This window comes from Anas platyrhynchos, chromosome 16, assembly GCF_047663525.1.
Source record: "Anas platyrhynchos isolate ZD024472 breed Pekin duck chromosome 16, IASCAAS_PekinDuck_T2T, whole genome shotgun sequence".
Classification (NCBI taxonomy): domain Eukaryota; kingdom Metazoa; phylum Chordata; class Aves; order Anseriformes; family Anatidae; genus Anas; species Anas platyrhynchos.
The window spans coordinates 7,938,376-7,957,213 of record NC_092602.1 but is presented as its reverse complement, the minus strand read 5'-3'; the positions used below and the strand labels follow the sequence as shown (position 1 = coordinate 7,957,213).

Sequence of the window (18,838 nt, the reverse complement as noted above, 5' to 3'; positions counted from 1 at the left end):
TCAGCGTCCCCCGGCCGGCACCGCCCCGACACCGCCACCTCCCGCAGCCACCTCTAGCTCGAAACCACTTTATTCGTCCCCAGCCCCCAGGCAAGCAGGTAAACGTCCTCCAGCACGGAGGGCAGGCTGCTGCCAGTGCTCCCCAGCAGCGAGGAGCCTCGAAAATCCCCAGGAGAGCGCGCAGAGGAAGGCGGGTCCCAGAGGAAGCAGGGACAGGGACAGCAGCGCCCAGCCCGGGACCAGGGACGCCTTCCTTCAGGAGCTGTGACGCGTACATGTGTTCCTCAGTCAGTCCCCAAACAGCTGTCCAGGAAGTTCGCTGGCATGAGTCCAAAGCACTCGCCTCAGAAGTGTGAAAAAGAGGTAAAAGAGGTCCTGGTCCTAAGAGGACAAACACTGGCAAGGTTTAGGATGTGTGGGTTTGGTCCCTTTGTTAGAGCACAGCACGATCCCAGCCCTCTGCTTCCAGCTCGGCACAAGGGACCCATGAAGCTGCCTGTGCAGGTCCCTGTCCCCGTGCTCAAGCTCCGCCTGGCACTGAAGCATCTCCCCCGCTGTCAGTGCCCGGCTGGGGCCGTTCACCTGCCAAGGGGGAGATGCCCGCAGAATCCCTTCCTGGCTCACTGGCGTGAGCAGCTTTGCTCCATCGTTACAGCACCAGAGCGCACGGAACCGAAGGAAGCTGCTGTTAGAGCTGTTAGATCACTTCACCAAGGACATCACCCCACCTCAGGGGTGAGCGCAGAAGTCCCTGACCTTTTGGATTACAATCAACTTTTTCAGTGCTGGGTTGCCCTCTTGTAGGGCCTTATTTCTGCAGCATGCTTTTTGGGCAAAGACCTTCTATCTGGCAAAGTAAGCACCCAGCTAGAAACTGAGGGATGCCAGCGCTGCCTGCAAGCCTCCTGCTTTCCTCCAGCTTTCCTTCCCTTATTGCTGAGTAGATGATACATTCACCAGTGGGAAAGCCGCTGCCTCGGTGCTTTTTTCTCATCACGGCTGAGGTAATGACTGCTTAAGACAGGAATCAGCTTTCCTCCAAGCGCCCACGCTGTACGTACCAGCAGGGTGCTCAGGCTGGCCCGTGGCACTTCGCAAGGCAGCGGCCAGATGGCAGCCGCGGCCCGAGCAACGCTCCCGGCCCCGCAGAGCCGCCCGCAGCCTCCCGCAGCTCGCACCGGTCGGTGTTTGCCTCTGCAGTGACTGCTGCTGCTCGCTCCAGTCTGCCTTCCCCTAAGTATCTTTACTTGGGGACACGGAAAGCAGGCAGGAAACGTCACACCCATAAGAAAAGCAGTTTGCTTCATACAGAAAACGAGATAAAAGGAACGTTGAAAGGCACCTGGATTTATACTACATAAAAATTCAGCTCAATATGCTAAAACGCCCTGGGAACAGCTAGCGGCCTCCTCTGACCCTACCTGAGCAGCTCTGAATGCTTTGGGGTGGAAAGCACACCTCTGGGCAGCTCTGCCTTGTCACAAACATTCTTCCAGCAGAACAAAAGTTTCCCATCTCAGCAGCGTGACATGAGGCCGCCCAAACAGCTGCTGCAGGAGGCACCTCGAGCTCCACCTGTACTAACCCTGAAATAACTAACCAAGATCCCCTCGGTGCCTTTGGAGATGCTGGAGGGGAGTGATGGCAGCACAACTGTTCTTCGTCTTTCAGCCACGCAGACCTCGCCCCTCCACATTCCCAAGGCATTTGTTGTGGTTGCTCATGATTAATGCTCCACCCAGAACAGATCATTTGTTGTGGTTAATCGTAATTAAAAATCCTTCCCAAGAGCTGGAGATTCTTTCGTGACTGCCACCCCACATACTCTCACTGCTTACGCTGCTGCTCGCTGATCCTCTACGCCAAGGCTCCCATCATTAATCTGTGAGGGAAAGGCAGCGGCTTCCTAGTGCTGTCTACGCACGAACAGCCTGTGATGCCCGCCCCAATTAATCCTGCTCACACACAACCTATGCAAATCAGCCTTAACACAGCAGGTATCCGACTGCATCTGCCAAGGGGTTAGGTTTCAGCTATCCCAGGGAACGAGTGGGACTAACACCAGCAAGCGTCTCTAGCCCAGACACAGTTTAACTCCCCCGCACAGCAGGCAGGGCTGACCAGCCCAGCAGAACCGCCAGACTCGAACCAGAAAGCAAGCAGAGAAGGGTTCTGCTCGCTGGGGTTCTGCTCGGTCAGGAGCTGGGCACCAGCGCAGCTGCTGGGAAGGCAGAGCTCTCTGCTACTTCCTATTGCCAGATCCCAAACGCTGCTGTGAAGACACCCTCTGGTCTGGCAGTCGCTAACTCAGCAGGAGACTTCCTCAAATATAAATAAGCAGCCAAGTAGGCAAAGCAGTGATGGGAACTCCGACAATTACAAAGAGAATGCCAGTTCTCACGTTTTGGTCATTAAGGATCCCCCTCTGTAACACTGAATAATTTGACCTGTGGTTTTTAGCTGCTGGTACCTCAGCTGAAACAAATCAAATGGTAACAGCACCATCCCTCCTTCCAGCACCTCTGACATTCAGGTTTAAAAGGTATAAAAGTACCTCGACATTGAAGCCTAGGAAGCTTTGCTTCCTAAGTGATTTTCCCCATTCTCCCTTTCTCCTCTAAGCCCCACTAAACCAACACCTCCCCTGCACCCCATCTAGACTGACAATGTGCCATTGGTCCAAAACCAATACATTCTGTAGCAAGAGCTAAAAAACCTACACAAGGGGAATCAAGAGAAATGATAAATATACCGAGATTAAATTCAGCTCTAAGGTTGACCCTTGAGCTCCAAAATTCAGCAATTTGCTTGCAAAAGCTCAGACAGAAATACGGTCAGACTGACTCAACGACCAAACTGGATAAAGCCTCTTTTTCCCCCCATCTCTTCTCCCTAGTGACATCTCTGGTAAAATACAGATCGAGCCATTCCCAGGGGGCTGCTCAGACCCCTGGAGATAGAAAGAAGATTCCTGCATCACTCAGAAGCTGAATTAGTCTCTTATTTTATCTTTCCCACTGGAGAATATAGGGATGCACCCTAAAAAGCAACCTCAGCCATGCTACAAACTAAACCACTATGCACGGAAGAGATGATCTATCCAAGTGAAGAAGAGATCTGCTCTTCAGGTGTCAGTGGTACCCGAAGGGGGCAAATTGTCCTGCTAAGAAATAGCTTACCCGAATAATCTGACCTCTTGAAAGAGGGTAGTCACCCAATAGGTGAAACATCAGAAGCACTAAAAGTGCAACCTAAGCTATAAAAACTGTAACAGCAATAGTTTTCTAACAGTGCCTCTGATCCATAACCTAACCAGGGTACCAGAAGGTATCCAGAAATGGAGAATGACAGAGGCTGGATATGTTAAGAATGGTGGATAGTGAAGCATTGCAGGGAGAGTTCCTTTACTTTTGGGAGCTGTCTTCGTTGCTTCGTGTGTTCACCCTCACGCAAGGAAAAAAGGTTTGACAAGAAGTCTTGTTGCATGAGACGACAACTCCAGTCTGGTCCTGGACATCTGGAATGGTAACGGCAGCACGGCATCCACGGACACACACGGTTACTGTCCTCCGTTGTACGCGTAATCGGCCTTGTTGTGCATTATCAACTTGTTGTCCACAAAGTAAAAGCTGTCTGAGCGGGTCTCGTATGGATTTTCAACCATCAGGCGGACTGTGAAAGAGAAAGCTCAATTACATTCAACAGCCTGCCACACTCCGGTGGGCAGCACGAAGTCAGAATAAAAAGGGCCCTGCTGCTCTGCTGGATTTACCAGGCTGATGCTCTGCCCTACCCAAGGAAGAGAAGCAAACCACTCTGCTGGGCACGCTTCAAAGGCTCCGGCCTGCCCTTCCTATTCACAGGACAAGCACTGCCAAAAGCAAACAAACAGGGGTGGAGTAATCTCTCACAAGGCATGGAAACTGTCAGAGCCTCCGCTAAGGCAAGCAGCAATCATCGTCTGTAGGCAGAGAGGCTGCAATCTGCAAATAAAAGCAAGGGGCTGCACTCCCCACATGTACACAGAGGAGGTGCAAACACTGCGCCTCCTCCCGCAGCAACAGAAGGGCCCACACCACACGCCCCTGCTCTATCCACCCCCTGAGGTCAAACATACCCCGCACAATGTGTATTTGCAGAGATTTGGGCGGCTCAAAAACACACCTCTCAGAGAAAAGCCAGATCTGTTCCAAAGCTGGAGGCTCAAGCTGTAACAAGCAAGCGCTAAAAACAGCCGTGTGACTACTGGGAGAACCCTTCTTCAAGGCTTTCCTACCTTCTGGACTATTCTGTTAGGCATTAGGCACAGAAGCCCTGTAACTGACCAGTTCTTGCAGCCTGTGACTTGACAGTACAGGTTGTCTTGGGCTTTCATTCCAAATGTGGAGAATTCGCAGCACAAATGTGTGACTCAGGATTAAACACAGCCTAAATGAGGAACGTGTATCTACCTATCCCTGTCCCTTCATCCCAGTCACAACTCTTTGCACAAGCAGAGGGAAAACAAGAGGGAAAAAATGAGCATATATGCATACAAAAACAAAACAGCTCAGGACGGAGAGGGAGGTACTTACTAAGGTCTTCTGAGAGCTGAGGGAATTCATAGATGTGTTCGCATGTGTTCCTGCTACTGGGGATGCAGAAGCCAAAATCAAAGTCAAAGTTCTTCAGCAAGCGATCTCGGAAGTAATGTCTCTCAATCATTCGAAAGTTTGACACCGGCTTTTCTCCCACTGTAAATTCCACTCTGTAAGGCAAAAGTAGGAAAAAAAACAGCTAAGAGAACTTTCCTCTCTTCCTACTGAGAAGAACAGAGCCTTTGACCCAAGACTACACAAGAATCCAACAGATTGTTCCAGAAAGACATGCTTAGATATTCTAAGTGCAAGAAGGGTTCTCTCTAGCCTTTGACTCTAGTTACAAACCGCCAGAGACACTGTATAAACATCTCATTCTTCCCTCTATGAACTCTTACTCACGTTGCACCGACAGTCCGAAGACGAAGAAACGCTGGGGTGAACTGGTAACGAACAAAGCGGCCTGCACTAGCGTCAAGTTCACTGTTGTCATCTTCATCCTCATCGTCTTGCTCTAGAAAATGCACCAGCTCAGAGTTACTCCGCCAACAGCATGCATGTAAAGTAATACCGGCTAGCAGGAATATCAGGACAGCCTTGCTAGTACTTAGGCATTGAACGTGAAGGTATTTAAGAAACGGTTTGAGACTCACACTAGCATTAAGAACTACAGAGAAGATCTGATAAGACAGCTGGCTCAGCCTTGGTGGTTCCGGAGCTAAAACCGCCCTCAATCTTACAGGATATCCCCCCTAGTAATTGCCAAAACACATGTAAGAAACTCTGTGCCCTGCCCAGCCAACAAGGGAAGATTCGCAGCTGATAATATTTCCCCCCATCACACTACTATCACATTTTTATGGTAAAACTAGGAAACTCCACAGCAGAGGAAAACTCAGTGTTGAGGTAAAGCAAAGGGATTTAGACACCAGGGATACTGAAAGCCCTTTCTGCTTAGCATGAGCCCTGCACTGCAGCTTCTCAGTTCCCTGAGTCCCTCTAGCCCCTTTGCGATGTTAGGATAACATACCTGAAGCAGAAGGCTTTGCAATTTCAAACAGCACAGTTCCAGTCTCGAGGTCCCGGATCTTGAACCTGGTGAAGTCGATGTTGTAAATGTTGTCCTCGGGTTTGCATAAATAATCTAGAAGAAAAAGAAAACACAGAATAGCCTTTCAAATGATCTCTGAGTAACTAGTAAAGGAATCTGTTTTCCTTTTTTTTTTTTTTTTTCTTTTTAACTAGCCTCTTAAGATACATGCTGCAAATTGCTTTTCAGAAGCTTCAGGCAAGCAGGACAAAACTGAGGCTAGAAGAAACAAAAGCGCGCTAGGTGCCAGGGAGCAGAGCAAGAAAGGAATCCGGAGAGAAAGGCAGAGAGCGGCATCCCAGAACAAAACCAACAAAAAAACCCCGCACAACTTTCTGAAAGTTGTAAGAGAGCCGCGGGCAATGAAGCGACGGCACCCCCGGTCCCCAGACAGCAGCGGCACCGAGCCTGAGGGGCACGGAGCAGCATGAGGGGGGCCCAGAGCGCTGCCCCTCATCCCCTCAGAGCCCCTCAGCCCCTCAGCGCCCCCAGCCCCCCCAGCCCTCACTCACTCTCCGTCACCCGGCAGAGCCCCAGGACGTGCTCGGGCCGGACGGTTTCCAGCGCCAGCAGCTCGGATTCAGTCCACGGCGCCCCCGGCCGCGTCGCCGAGTCCCCCGAGCCTCGGCGGCCCCGCAGGCGGCTGAGGGCTCCCCCGGTGCCCGGCGGCGGCTTCTTCTCCGGCCCCGCCGCCGCCGCCGCCCTCGCCTTGGAGCCGCTCATCGCCCCGCCGCCGCCGCCAAGATGGCCGCCGCCGCCCGCGGTAGCTATGGGAGCGGCGGGCGGCGCTGCGCGGGTCAGAGGGCGCGGGCGCTGCCTAGCAACGCCGAGGGGGCGTGAAGCTAAGCAGGGCCCGCCGCGTGCGCGGCCCGGAGGGGAGACCGAGCGGGGCTGTGTGTAACCCCCGCCTCGCCGCCGTTTGGCACCGTGTATCCGCCCCAGGCAGTACCGGCCCCGGTCCCGGTGCCCCGGTCCCGGTTCCCCACCTGCTGGGCGGCCTCGGCCCGGTACGGCCCGGCTCGGGGTGCCTGCCCCTGTGGTGGGAGCCCCTCCATCCCAGGGCTGTGCACAGCAACTGGATGGCAGTGGGGCATGGCTCACGGAAAAGCCTGGAGTTACCTAGGGAAATAAAAATTATCTGGGGAAATAAAACCCAACCGAGTGGGAGAATAAAGCCACCGAGCAGGCAGCACGGCCCCGGTTCCCTGGCACAGGGCCAGCAGCACCACAAGCCGGCCCCCACAAAGCGGCTCCCAGGCCTCGCCGTGAGGGAAGCCGCATCTCGTTAATTGAATCAGGGCCCGAATCCCGCAGGGCTGCGGGTTAATTACAGGGAACAGGAGGCCTCTGTCCTCCGGGGAGCCCTGCTCCTTCTAGGAAGCGGCAGCACACACTGTGCTGTGCCGAGGCTGCGGGGCTGGGGGGACACCGAGCCCACAGAGCCCAACGCTGAATGTGTGTGGGGTGACTGGAAACAGGCTTAGAGCAGCGGGTACTGATGGCTGCTGCTGCTGCCCATAAGCAGCTATTGCCAACAAAGTGCTCTTTCCGTGTCAGTGCTCCCAAATCCTCCTGGCTGAGGTGGGTTTGGTCCCTCCCAGCCACAGGCAGCGCCTCAGAAAAGGCACAGGACCAATGTCCCTCGTGCCTCAGAGCAGCTGGGATCCGGCACCCAGGGCAGGAACATGCCACGTTCCCTCTGCTCCACCTATAGCCCCTTCTGCCTGCCATCACCTCAAGCCAAGGCAGCTCAGAGGCAGATGGCATCTCTGGTGCTCCTGAGGCGAACAAGGGGCGAGGAGGGCAGCAGCAGTGCTGTCAGGAGGATGTTGTGCAGCGCAGGTCATGCTCCATCGCCCCAAGCAGGCGGGGAGGTGGCAGCAGGGCGGTGTGGGACGAGGAGCAGCAGGGACAGGGGCTCAGCTGCGAGCTCAGGGCTGCAGCGGTGCTGAGGGGGCAAGGAGGGCTCCCCCCCTTCCCCAGAGTGACAGAAAACCAACCACCTCGTCCAAGTGACAATATAATTCTGTTTATTTTCCTTTAGCACACTGCTGGTTAAAACTGCCAGACAGTAGATTTCAGAACGTTCCCTCAACCAAACATCCTGGGGAAATTAAAAAATAAAACAGCTACCGTGTACCAAAAATAAAATAACCCACCCCCACACCCATCTTTTCCCCAAAACAAGTCTCTGCAAAGCCAATGCAATCAGAAATAGACATCTGTGCTTTTCACCCAGGGCCCAAGCTTGCTGCAAAACAAACTAAAAAAAAAAAAAAATGTCACTGCAAGTTGTTATAACACAAAGCAATGGACAGTAAAATAAAAAAATCCTCCTCCAAAATCCTTTGTACTGGTGACAAGCGCAGGTGGGGATCCCTCCCCACGCTGCTTCAGCCTTTACAGACAGCTCAGACCTACAGCTTCGAGTAGTTTGCGACGTGCCCTCGATGCCATGAGCACAGGTCTCGGGGCCAGCTTCCAACATTAAGGATGCAACACCCACGGCACCCCAACATTACCGCTGAACCAGGCCGGCAGCTCACCGTCCTGACCACTGCTTCCCGGCACGAGGAGCAGATCCTTTGCCTCTGCTCTTCCTTTCTCCAGGGTTGCTTCACCGAGCAGGCTGGTTTCGGAGTGGGAAAGCCCTGAACGCCCGTGAAAGCCCCAAAACAGCAGTCCAAATTCAATGAGTTTCCGGATAATGTTTCGCTCCAGCATGGGAGCCAAGAGCTGTTACCGTGTGACAAACGGCCGCGGTAGGACAGGCGAGCACATCCTCCCTGCATGCGACTACAAACAACTCCGGGGCAGGGATCTCGTGTTTCCGAGACGCACTCGCCCCAGTTAAACTGGTTCAAGCCGTACTTTGCCCCTTGCCTTGAAACCTCCATCGCACAAACTCTTTAGCAGAGACCTTTGATGTTTGCAAAAGATTATTCACATTTTCTAATCAGCCAGCACTGTTTCTAGGAGGGAGGAAAGCACTTCTGTTCATTTTTTTTTCCTTTTTTTTTTTTTATTTTTAAATAAAGCACTTTTTGGGAAAAAAAAATCAAAACCTATCAATAACCTGCAGTAGCGTCCCACTGATCAGCCTAGGGACAGCGCTGCCACATCCCTCCCCCTCCCGCACCTTCCCCCCAATCTCCAAAAATAGTATTTAATATACAGCAATAAACTCTGAGCAAGCCAGAGTCCCGGAAGACATGGACCTGCTTTCACTGCTCCCACCCAGCCCAGCACCATTCCCACGTGCTTGCTACGACGCTCCTGGGACGAATCCCTTCAGATCCAGGGTGATGCACGTGCCCCAGCCCTGCTGGGCCAGCACGTGGAGCAGGGCTGCAGCACGGGAGGCCTCTTCCACACAACCTCGTCTGAGCCTTCGCAGCCCCAGCCCAGCGTTGTTTGTGCCGCTGAGAACCCTCGGCCGAGCCTGCGTGGGACCAGCCAGTGAAGCCAGACTGGTGCAACCAGGCTGACGTTAAAAAAAGCATCCTTGAATTGTATTAGACTTTGGCATTTGTTGCGGAGATGCAGAAGCGCCAGTAGGTAAATTAGCTCAGCGCTGGCCCAGCTCCCATTTCCCTTGGACTCTCAGCAAGGATTATTTCCTTCCCTACCACATAAGTGCACGGAGCAGACAGAGCTCTCCCACATTTAGGCACCAAACAGAGCCTGAAACACTCGGTACTCTGCAGCTGCTCAGAACCTGGCTCACATCAAGGGCTGAAGCTGCTCTGCTGCTCCTCTCCCCTCCTCCTGCACCAACAAAAGGCCTGTTCAACCCCGGCTTCCAACACCAACACATCTCCCTGGCTGTTGCAATTTCAACTTAAAGGAAGACCAAGGGACAAAGCGCAGGTTCCTGCTCCCTGTTCAGACCCCAACGGTGCAGGAGAAGCCCTCGGCAGGTGATTTTGGGGAGCAGGACCCCCAGCCATGCTCAGCACGCAGCAGCCCTACACAGCCCACGACTACCAGGACCCAGCTGTGACTCACCCTGCTCCCAGCTGCACAGACACGCAGGCACCAGGCTGTCTGCAATTCTCCGTCCTGCCTTCAGGAGATGCCTGGGGGAGACCAGACCTGAAGGAGCCCTTCCAGTTCTTCTGTTCCCTGCAATGTTTTTGTTTTTTGTTTTTTTTTTTCCTCCACTGGCCCCAAGGGCTGGCACCAAAGATACTCGCTTGCAGTTCTGTGCTTCAGCTGTGACCTCCAGAGCTGGCACCAAGGGACAGCGAGACAGTCCCCAGCTGATCACAGGGGCAGGGAACGCCTGTCCCTTGGGGGGATAAAACAAACAGAACAAAACAAAACAAAAACACAACACAAAAACTCAGAAGCTCCTTAAAAAGAGAAGCTTCTTCAAATGGACTTTTATTCAAAGCCCGACACAAAGGCACCAAAAAGACGGGAATTCATTTGGCTTTCTGCTCCCTGCCACCTGGGATACTCAGAAGGGTCAGAGCTGTTGTTTCAGCCTCGCACACAGACATGGACAATGGCCTGGCCTAAAGACATGGAAGCTGAGAGCACAGCGAGACAACTGCCAGCTGCGCCCCTGCACGCCCGTGGGGGAACGCAGGGGCTGATGAAGGGAAATTAAAGCAGCACTGCCCTGAGGCTGGATCCAGGCTCAGAACATGACCAACAGCGTTGCCTCCCCTTTATTAAGGGGAAGCTTTATTCACATTGCCCTACCTGCCCCTCTCTACACCAAGTGCTCCAAGCACTGAGCCGGGCTCTGTCCTGACCCAGGGACTCACGCTTCAGCCGCCTGCTGCTGGCTGGAGGCAACAGAGCACGGCCAGGCTCATGTCTAACTGGCTTCAGCTAAACACTGCCTCGGATATTCCCTCAAACACCTGCGCTGGAAGCTCACAGCCAACCCAAATGTCTACTTTAAGAGCCAGGTACTTCCTTCCACCCATCTGGCCGCCTTGCAGGTGCCAGGCAGATGACGAGGGCAGCCAGCCTGAGCACACCGCTCCCAGCGAGGTGCTGACGGGTTATCCTGCGCCCCCCTGGGTACTCATGGGCTTTGTTCGAAGGCTCCTCCCGAGTCAAACCTGGCAGAGGGGACAAAGAAAACTGCTCCCAGCACCATCACGGGGGCAGGAATGCCCCAGTCACCCAGAGAGCTAGCATCAGCTTTGCAGCAGTGACAAAAACGCAAAAATCAGAGCCAAAACGACTAAACCGAAGCCAAGACTGAACTATTTCTCCTCCCTATTCTTATTCAAATGAGACAAATTCATCTGAATTGAGAAACTAGAAGGCTACAGACCAAACCCTGCACAGCTTCGCCTCAGGGTGCTGGTGGCACCAAAGAGGTGCCCTGGCTGCCAGGAGAGGCAGGCAGAAGCCACCCTAGAAGACTTGGACACCTCCACGCACACCCCTCCTCTCATGCTGTGCAAGCTGTGGAGATTACTGGGTAAGCCACAAGAAGCTGAGTGATTCCTTGCTTTGAGGATGCTCAAAAAAAAAAAAAAAAGCAACCTAAAAGGCCTGGAGGAGAACACCTCCTTACAGAGGAGCCTGCTTTCAAAGCCAGGTTCTTTGCTTAACAAAGTAGGGCAGTTTATGCTTCTCAAACTGATAAAGATCTACATGTCTCTGTGCTCCAGTTAGAGTAACCCAAAAAACACCGGGGAGATCTTTGCAGGCACTGTCACTAAACAACACGGAGCTCGTGCTGAAGGCTTCTGTAAGCACCTGGATTTTAACAGCAGCTGGAAGATGAAGCAGACAACCTCAAGCCTTTTCATCCTAGGGTTTGTTCTTAAGATCTGCTCTCTAAAACTTGCCTTTTCCTTCCAGCGTGGCAGCGACCCACTTCTCCCAAACCCTGGCTGTTAGCACTTGTGTAATTGGAGAGAAGCTAATTAAGGTTCAACAGCTTGCTTTTTAGCTCCCTCAGAATTATGGCCAGGCCCAGAGCAGCGATGAATGCTATCAGAAAGCTCAGTGCCACTGCTGCAGATACCAGCACGGTGACACCTCCCCCAGCTCCTGTTTCAGGACCCGTGAGCCCTGCTTGTATCGCGGCTCGAGGGTTAGGGAGAAACAAAGGCTTCAGCTGCTGGGCCCAGCAGAGCAGGAAGGCTCAGCTCAAATGCTGCCGACCACTCTCAGCTCAAAGAAAGGCTGAGCTGCTGCAGAACAAACCCAAGAACAACCCCTAGGAAAGTCAGGTGCAGGGAGGAGCAGCAGCACCAGGTGAAAAGAACACTTGTGAGATCCAGCCAGCACGAGGTGAAGCTCACCAGGACTGAAGCTGACCCTACCTGGGCCAAATCCTTCTCCCTGCCACCAGCCAGGAGCGCTCAGCACAGCGGCTGAGGGCACGGGAAGGCAGCTCCTTGGAAGGTGCCATGAGGGCTCTCAGGGCTCTGCTCAGCCTCTGCACGTGGAAACAGAAACCTCCTGCAGAAATCTCCCCTGGGGGACAGCGGGTGACCCGGCTGGCCAGCCTGTCACCAGGCAACCGGGGAAACCGAAGGGCCTCGTCTGCAGCGCTCTGCCTGCCTCCGGGTCTCCGGAGAGCCACAAAGCAGCTTGTGCTACAGCACTGAAATGTCAGACACCTGCCCCTCGATAATGCACAATCACACAGACACTGATGGCTCTGCACCTCTCACCACCGCAGGCAGGCCTGGTGGGAGCAGCAGGGAGTGAGAGCTCGCAGGAGCACACACCGAGCTGCCCCTCTCTGCACGGAGCAGGGAGCTCAAGGACCAAGAAGCTCCTCTTTAGGCCTTCTGCTTCTCAGCTTCTTCGGAAGGACAGGTCGCTTGCTAAAAAGGGCAAAACAAGGAACTGGGCTTAAAACGAACCTTTGAAAAGAAAAAGATACTAAAGGAAACAAAAGCCATAATCAATACAGAAAACAAGTGCATCTGATCAGACGCAGGCGCCAGCCTCCTGCAGGCTACATCGGAATCCCTCGGCCACGGCTCTAACATTACAAGTGTCAGGCTAGGAAAGTCTCTCCCAGCTGGTGCAGCACATCAGGCCAGATAAATCCCTCTGCTCCCGGCACAGCTTGCACCCTCAGGAAGGGAAAGGTCCCCCCAGAGGCTGAGCAGCCAGCTGGAGTCTCGGTGTCTTTATGCAGGCGAGTACCATACATCGTGCTGCACGTTCAGGGAGATGCTGAAGAACCAGCCTCTGTCCTCCACGGTCGTCGGTCACCCAACAGCACCACAACACCTCCAGGCTCCCGGACAAGATGTGCACCCAGGCCTCGTTTCACGAGCTGCGTCCCTGCTTAGAGAACCGTGTTCCACCCAGCGACGCAGAGATCTTGCAGCACGTGGCTTTCTTTCAGCGTGGGACATGGCCCAGGACCGCTAGCATCAGCTTCCAGTAGCCCAGTACACAGCCAGGACTCAGTTTGCTCTTGGATGCCCCGGGGAGGATCAGAGGCTGCACATGGCGAAGGGGAAGGTGAGGGCCTCGCTGCTTGCTGGCAGGGGGAAGGTAAGCTTCCTCTTACCCGGACCTGCTATTCATTCCAAATGAATCACCTTTTTTTTTTTTTGTTTTTTTCCTTAAATTATGAACAGTATGGAGAAATTGAAAGCAACCGTGTTTGGTCCAACTCCTTCCCTCCCAGCCCCTCGGCTGATGCTCTGTGGGGCTTTGCTCTCACAACCGGCAGAGGCAGAAGAGGGTAGGAATAAAGACACCAAAGGCCACCAATATAGGGAACATGAGGCTGCTGTTGTCCGAGGCATAGGGGTTTGGTGTGCGTGGGCCTGACTGAACCCGGTTCTTATTTGCCTGTTTTTTAACGCTGGAGCCATCGTCATATTCATCCTCGTCATCATCGTCCTCTTTTTTCTCCAGACCTGGGTGTGGCTGTAGCTTTGGAACATCTGGTGAACAAGACCAAAGGTTGCAGGATAAACCCAGGAAATCAGCCCCCTTCCCAACCACCGCACACACACACCAGGTACAGAGCACTCAGCGATCCCTGAACACTGCTAAGGCAAACTGAACACCAGTCACAGGGATCCTCAAACTGCCCCAGGAGCTAAAGGGGCTCCAACTCCAGCACAGACTTGCAGAGGTTGAAAGAGCGAGGACTGTGCTACCAGAGGAACTGAGATCTGAGAAAAAACCAACACTGCCTCGTCTTCAGAGCTGAGGAAGCAAAACAAAGCTCCAGGTAAGAAACACAACCACCAGCTAGAAGAGCTCCATAAATTACTTGTCTGCAGGGCCACTGCTGACAACTGAGGCCAGAGGGAATTCATCTGCAGCTATAACCCAAGACTGACCAGACATGTTCCCTTCTCTACTCCGTACTCAGGAAGCCCTGAACCAAATTCACACTACTCATTCTGCCAATGACGCAGCTTTGTGCGCTTACAGGGTAGGAAAACACTGACACCTATCTCATTCTGCAACTGCACCCTGTGGGAACTTGCTGAAAAAGAAACGGTTTTGGCAGAGGTGGGTCAGCAGGAACTATGATCTCATGGTCTGAGAAGCAACAGGCTGCTCTCCAAGGGGAAGGAGCTCTCTCCAAGGGGAAGGAGCCTTCTGGCTCAGGAACGCAGCTCACCTTCCACTGTTCCTTGCAGAATATACAGGGCACAGATTTTCGGATTGTCATAGTAGCCCTAGAGAAAGCGAAGAAGGAAATCAGTGAGCACACAAAATAATGACAGAAGAAATGATCTCCCCACCTCCCACCACCTCTCCTCCCCCAGCACACAGCCACATCGCACGGCTGGGGATGAAGGGGAAAAGGAATCTCGGGGCTCTGACCAGCGAAGCCTTATTACCTTTACAAACTCGATGTGGAGCTTTCCTGTGAACGTGGAAACCTCTCCCTGGACACTCAGCTTCCCCTTCTTGATGCTCATGGGAATGATCTCATCGTGAGCTGTGCTGTGTCCAACTCTGTCAAAAATGTCCAAGTCCTTCACCACTACGTGGCCATTCAAGCGAACATCAAAAACCTTCGGGGCAGAAGGAATGACACTGTCAGAACGGATTCAGGCAGGCAGCAGTTGAAAAGGGAACAGAAAAGGAAAGGTCTCTGCTTGTTCTGCACCCAGAACAAGAGAGCATTGCAACGCACACTGTACCACCACGCATGCTCCACTCCCCTGGGGAGGATTCAGAGGCCAGAAGCAGCCAGAAAAGGACACTGAAGCATTAAGGTTGCTTTCAAAGACCCTGAAATTTGCCTCGTACCTTCAACATAATTCCCACGCCCGCCGTTCAGCACTGAGGACAGACCAAATCTGCTGTTTTATTTGTGCTTTTCTTCCACAACTTTACACCTACTGGCTGAGGGCCTGCTCCTACCACCCCGGGGAGGATGCGGCACACCACAGCGAGGGAGTTGGGCCGTTTCTAACGAACTGCCTGAAGCAAAGCAGGGAACAGGAAGCACTCGGTGAAGCTATTGACAGGATGCAGGGGCTGAAGGAGGCAAAATGCTGAACTGCTAACCACATCTGAATTCAAAGTGAAAGTCCTCCTCGGGGCCATAATGACTCAAACTTCGCTCAGCACCTGGGGAATCCCAGCAGAACCACATGAAGAAGAACTCGGCCAAAGATGCCTCAGCTCTTCAGCCTAATCTGTGATTGTTTTTTGCATCCAATCTGTAAGCCAGCCCCACCAGTTCTGTTCCCAGAAGTACTTCTCTGGCAGGAAGGTGGCACCCGGTTTAAGAAGCAGGGCTCTAAAGCAGCTGACTGAGTGGGGGAAAGCCAGACCAAACCACACACCACTTCTCTCCCAATTTATCACAGGGCTTTGGGTTCTTTGTTCTGCTGCTTCCATGTCTGTACAGGAGGGATTTCAAAAGTAGGCAAGGATTATTTATCTCTAAAGAGCTATAACGAGGGTTGAATTTATCTCTGTGCTTCCACGGTCAGTTTGAACCATTATAAAGTTTTATTACATTTGTAAAGATTGTTTTGAGTAGTTTATTTTACCCAGACCACTTCCCTGACTCAGTGTGTGCAATACTTGTTCCGGCACAGGCATGCAGTTGCATCAGGAGCCAGTGGCCAGGAGAAAGGTAAAAACATTTCTCAAACACAGCGCAGCCTAAACAGATCCTAAGACTTTAATGCAAGTCATGCAGAGGTGCCTGTGTTTGTTCGTGTGAACACTCCTTTGTAATGCAGTTTTCCAAGCCAAATGTGTGTTTGTAATGTGAAAGAGAGCTCCAGGTTCCAGACCTCCCCCTTCAGAGCTCTGTGATGAAGCTGACCACTGGTGCCTCACCTCACACCTCTCTATGCAAAGCAGCAGAGGCAGCCTGAGCATGCAGGCTCAGCCAGGAATTTGCATCAGAGTCAGTAAAACTCAGTGGCACGGAGCAGTTGCTTACCTTCTGCTGAGACTGTGCAAAATACACTTCTGCAAACTTCAAGACCAGCACGTAGTCACCCTCCTCCTTGATGGGAACTTCGTAGCCAAAGGTTTCCTCGTTGTAACGCTCCGTCTGATACAGAATCTGATCTTCCGCGTTGGACCGCAAGATCGGCAGCTTCATGCCATAGTCGGAAGCTGGATTTCAAGCACAAAACAGCGAGAGGAACAGTTAATTGGTGAGGCACACGGAAGGGACACTTGAGTTACTCCTATGTGCCTAACTCCCACCATGGCCTTAGCACTTGCTGCCCCAGTAAGACCTCTCTTCTGCCCTGGGTCTGACCAGGAGGAGGCACTACTGGAGGAGCAGAGAGAGCCAAAATCCCAGAACCTGGGTCTTGTAGAAAAGCAGGTCTGGGCCTGCTGCAGCCTAAGAGAGAGCAAACTCACTCGCACCATTTCAAAAAGAAGACTTGGTTTCACAAACAGGGCACAGAGCCAACGGACTTGGCCCTGGACTCCTGCTTCAAAGAGGAAAAACGCCTGGAATATTTTTACAACGTTTCCAAAGTACAAACTCTGAGTGCAAAACCAAAGCAGTCACTTCAGAACTGACTGGACTCATTCATTCAGCACATCTGAAGTCAGGAGGCAACGGCATTGGGTTTTGGAGACGTGCGCTCCTTCAGCGAAAACCTTGGGGGGTGGCAGAAGGGAGAAAAGCATTGCATAGATCTTATGAAACCCCCCTCTTCTCACCACAACCACGCAGTACGCATCAGCTGGAAGACAGGAAAAGAATGCAGGAGGGTACACGAGGGCTTCAGGAGCAGCAGCAGCTCCATCAGCCACCCAGCTGCAATGGGCACCATCTGCAGGTACCTGTAGAGCCCCAAGAAGAGCCCAAGCAGTACAACCAAATAGATTTGTTTTTTTTTTGTGTGTGATTTCGGTTATTTTCTCAGGTGTTGCCCCTTCTTGCTCACTTATTTGCCACCTCTCGAGCAGCCCTCAGAAGGTCTCACCCTGCCGTGGCATCCTGTTGTGTCAGGGTTACTGCCCCAGTGCAAACCGGTGCGTGCCCTGAGAGCTCAGGCTCCATCCCCCACCAAGCAGGGCGCAGCGAACACCCTCTGCCCACCGGCACTCCACTCAGGAGCTGATCCCGACCAAGTTCTCCGCTGACACTTGCCATTTCCACCCCTATTTCCATGGGAACAGACACGGCACCGGCCAAGACAAAGCAGGAACCACCAGCCCGGCACACACTGCTGAAGATGGAGCCAAGGCAAACGAGCGAGAGGAAATTAACACCAGCTCTCAGTCTCCTGTTTCACACTACACTCAGGCGGTGCTGCACACAGCTGCTCCTTACCACTCAAACCAGGGCACAGAGCGGAGGCTGTGAGCAGCAGAGACACAGCGGGCGAGGGGCTGAACCTGGCCTCCCACCCGCACATTTCGGGCCAGATCACAGCGATACCGAGCTCGAGGCTCCCCCAGAGTCAGCTCCTGTCAGAGGGAAGCCTGAGTGTGAAGAGAGCCCGTGAATAGCCGCGGGGGTACCTGGAGAGGAAGAGCCGGCGGCCACGTCGCAGAGCTGTGGCTGTGAGCTGGGCTCCACAGCACGGGGCGTGCTCGGGGCGGCTGAGCGGGGCCGAGCCGTGCCCAGCACACAGCGCCCAGGCAGGAGCAGGACCAAGGTGCAAGAAAACCCCGGGCAGGAGGCAGGGCCCCGAGGGGCGCAGTCCCCTCCGTGTGCCCGGCCCCGCGGGGAGCTGCACCCACAGGGGGCACCGCAGCGTGCCGGGGGGGGCCCTGCTGCACCCCCTGCTCCCTCCCGTTCCCGGCCGAGCTCCGCAGCCGCACCGGGCAGGGACAAGCCCCGCGGGCAGCGCTCCCCCCCCCCGGTCCCTCCGCCCCGGTTCCCCCCCCCCTCCCGGTGCCCTCACCTCGGCCCACGCGGCCCTCGAGCGGGTCCTTGCGGAAGTGGATGCCGTTCACGTCCACATGGGCGTCCCCGCCGGCGTTCACGGCCCACACGACGCTGTCGGCCAGGCCGCCCGCCGCGCCCCGCACCCGCCCGGCCGCCAGCAGCAGCAGCAGCAGCGGCAGCAGCGGCCCCGACAGCGGCAGCGGCGCCCCCGCGCCCCCCATCCCGGGCTCCCGGCGCCGCGCCCGCCGCCCGCCCGCCCCTTCCTGCCGCCGCCAGGGGGCGCCCGGCCGCGGTCCCGCCGCCACCGGGGAGGGCCGCGTCTTAGCCAATGGGAGCGCGCCGCCGTGAATATCTTAACGCCCCGCCCGCGCGGGATTGGGCGGAGGAGGGGTGGTTTTGCATATTCATGAGGCGGCAGCCAATGGGAGAGGGGGGAGGCAGAGCGGCCGCGGGGACGGCGGGAAGGGGGCGAGGCTGCCCCGCAGAGCCGCGGCGCGGAGAGCCCCGCCCACACGGTGCGGGAGCCCCGCCCACCCGGGGCGCTCCGCCAATCGGGGAGCTCCAGCGCGGCCGGCGCGCGGAGCAGGGTGGGATGGCGGCGGGAAGCGGGGAGCCGGGCGGGTTGCCGGGGCAACGGGCGGGGGGGGCGGGGCGGGAGGAGGGGGGGGCCCGGCCGCTGCCTCAGGGGCGGCCCCGGGGCTGTGCCCGGGTCCCCGTCAGGGACTGGGGGAGACCTCCCAGATGCAGCCTCTGAGCTGCCACCTGCCAGTCCTCCCCACAGCACTGAGCCCTACATCTGAACGGCTTTAAAGCCCTCCAGGGCTGGGGACTCCACCACGTCCCCGGGCAGCCCATCCCAGTGCCTCACAGCCTCCC

General features: G+C 54.7%; 2 protein-coding genes across 3 annotated transcripts; both read right to left on the bottom strand.

The window, feature by feature from the left end:
* Positions 1 to 52: 52 nt before the first annotated feature.
* Positions 53 to 6,447, bottom strand: UNC119B (unc-119 lipid binding chaperone B). Its single transcript, XM_027470108.3, has 5 exons — positions 6,180 to 6,447; positions 5,608 to 5,721; positions 4,980 to 5,091; positions 4,575 to 4,747; positions 53 to 3,672 (listed from the first exon to the last, which is right to left on the bottom strand). The coding sequence occupies exons 1-5, from the start codon at positions 6,388 to 6,390 to the stop codon at positions 3,560 to 3,562; spliced, it is 723 nt and encodes a 240-aa protein (XP_027325909.1). The 5' UTR covers positions 6,391 to 6,447; the 3' UTR covers positions 53 to 3,559.
* A 1,227-nt stretch (positions 6,448 to 7,674) lies between these two features.
* MLEC (malectin) lies at positions 7,675 to 18,241 on the bottom strand. 2 transcript variants are annotated; one of them, XM_027470107.3, is made up of 5 exons: positions 17,979 to 18,236; positions 16,043 to 16,221; positions 14,475 to 14,651; positions 14,252 to 14,309; positions 7,675 to 13,559 (listed from the first exon to the last, which is right to left on the bottom strand). In XM_027470107.3, the coding sequence occupies exons 1-5, from the start codon at positions 18,181 to 18,183 to the stop codon at positions 13,330 to 13,332; spliced, it is 849 nt and encodes a 282-aa protein (XP_027325908.3). In that variant the 5' UTR covers positions 18,184 to 18,236; the 3' UTR covers positions 7,675 to 13,329. The 2 variants fall into 2 exon arrangements, with proteins under 2 accessions (XP_027325908.3, XP_071880269.1); XM_072024168.1 differs by lacking the exons at positions 14,252 to 14,309; positions 14,475 to 14,651 and having other exon boundaries at positions 17,979 to 18,241.
* Positions 18,242 to 18,838: the final 597 nt, after the last annotated feature.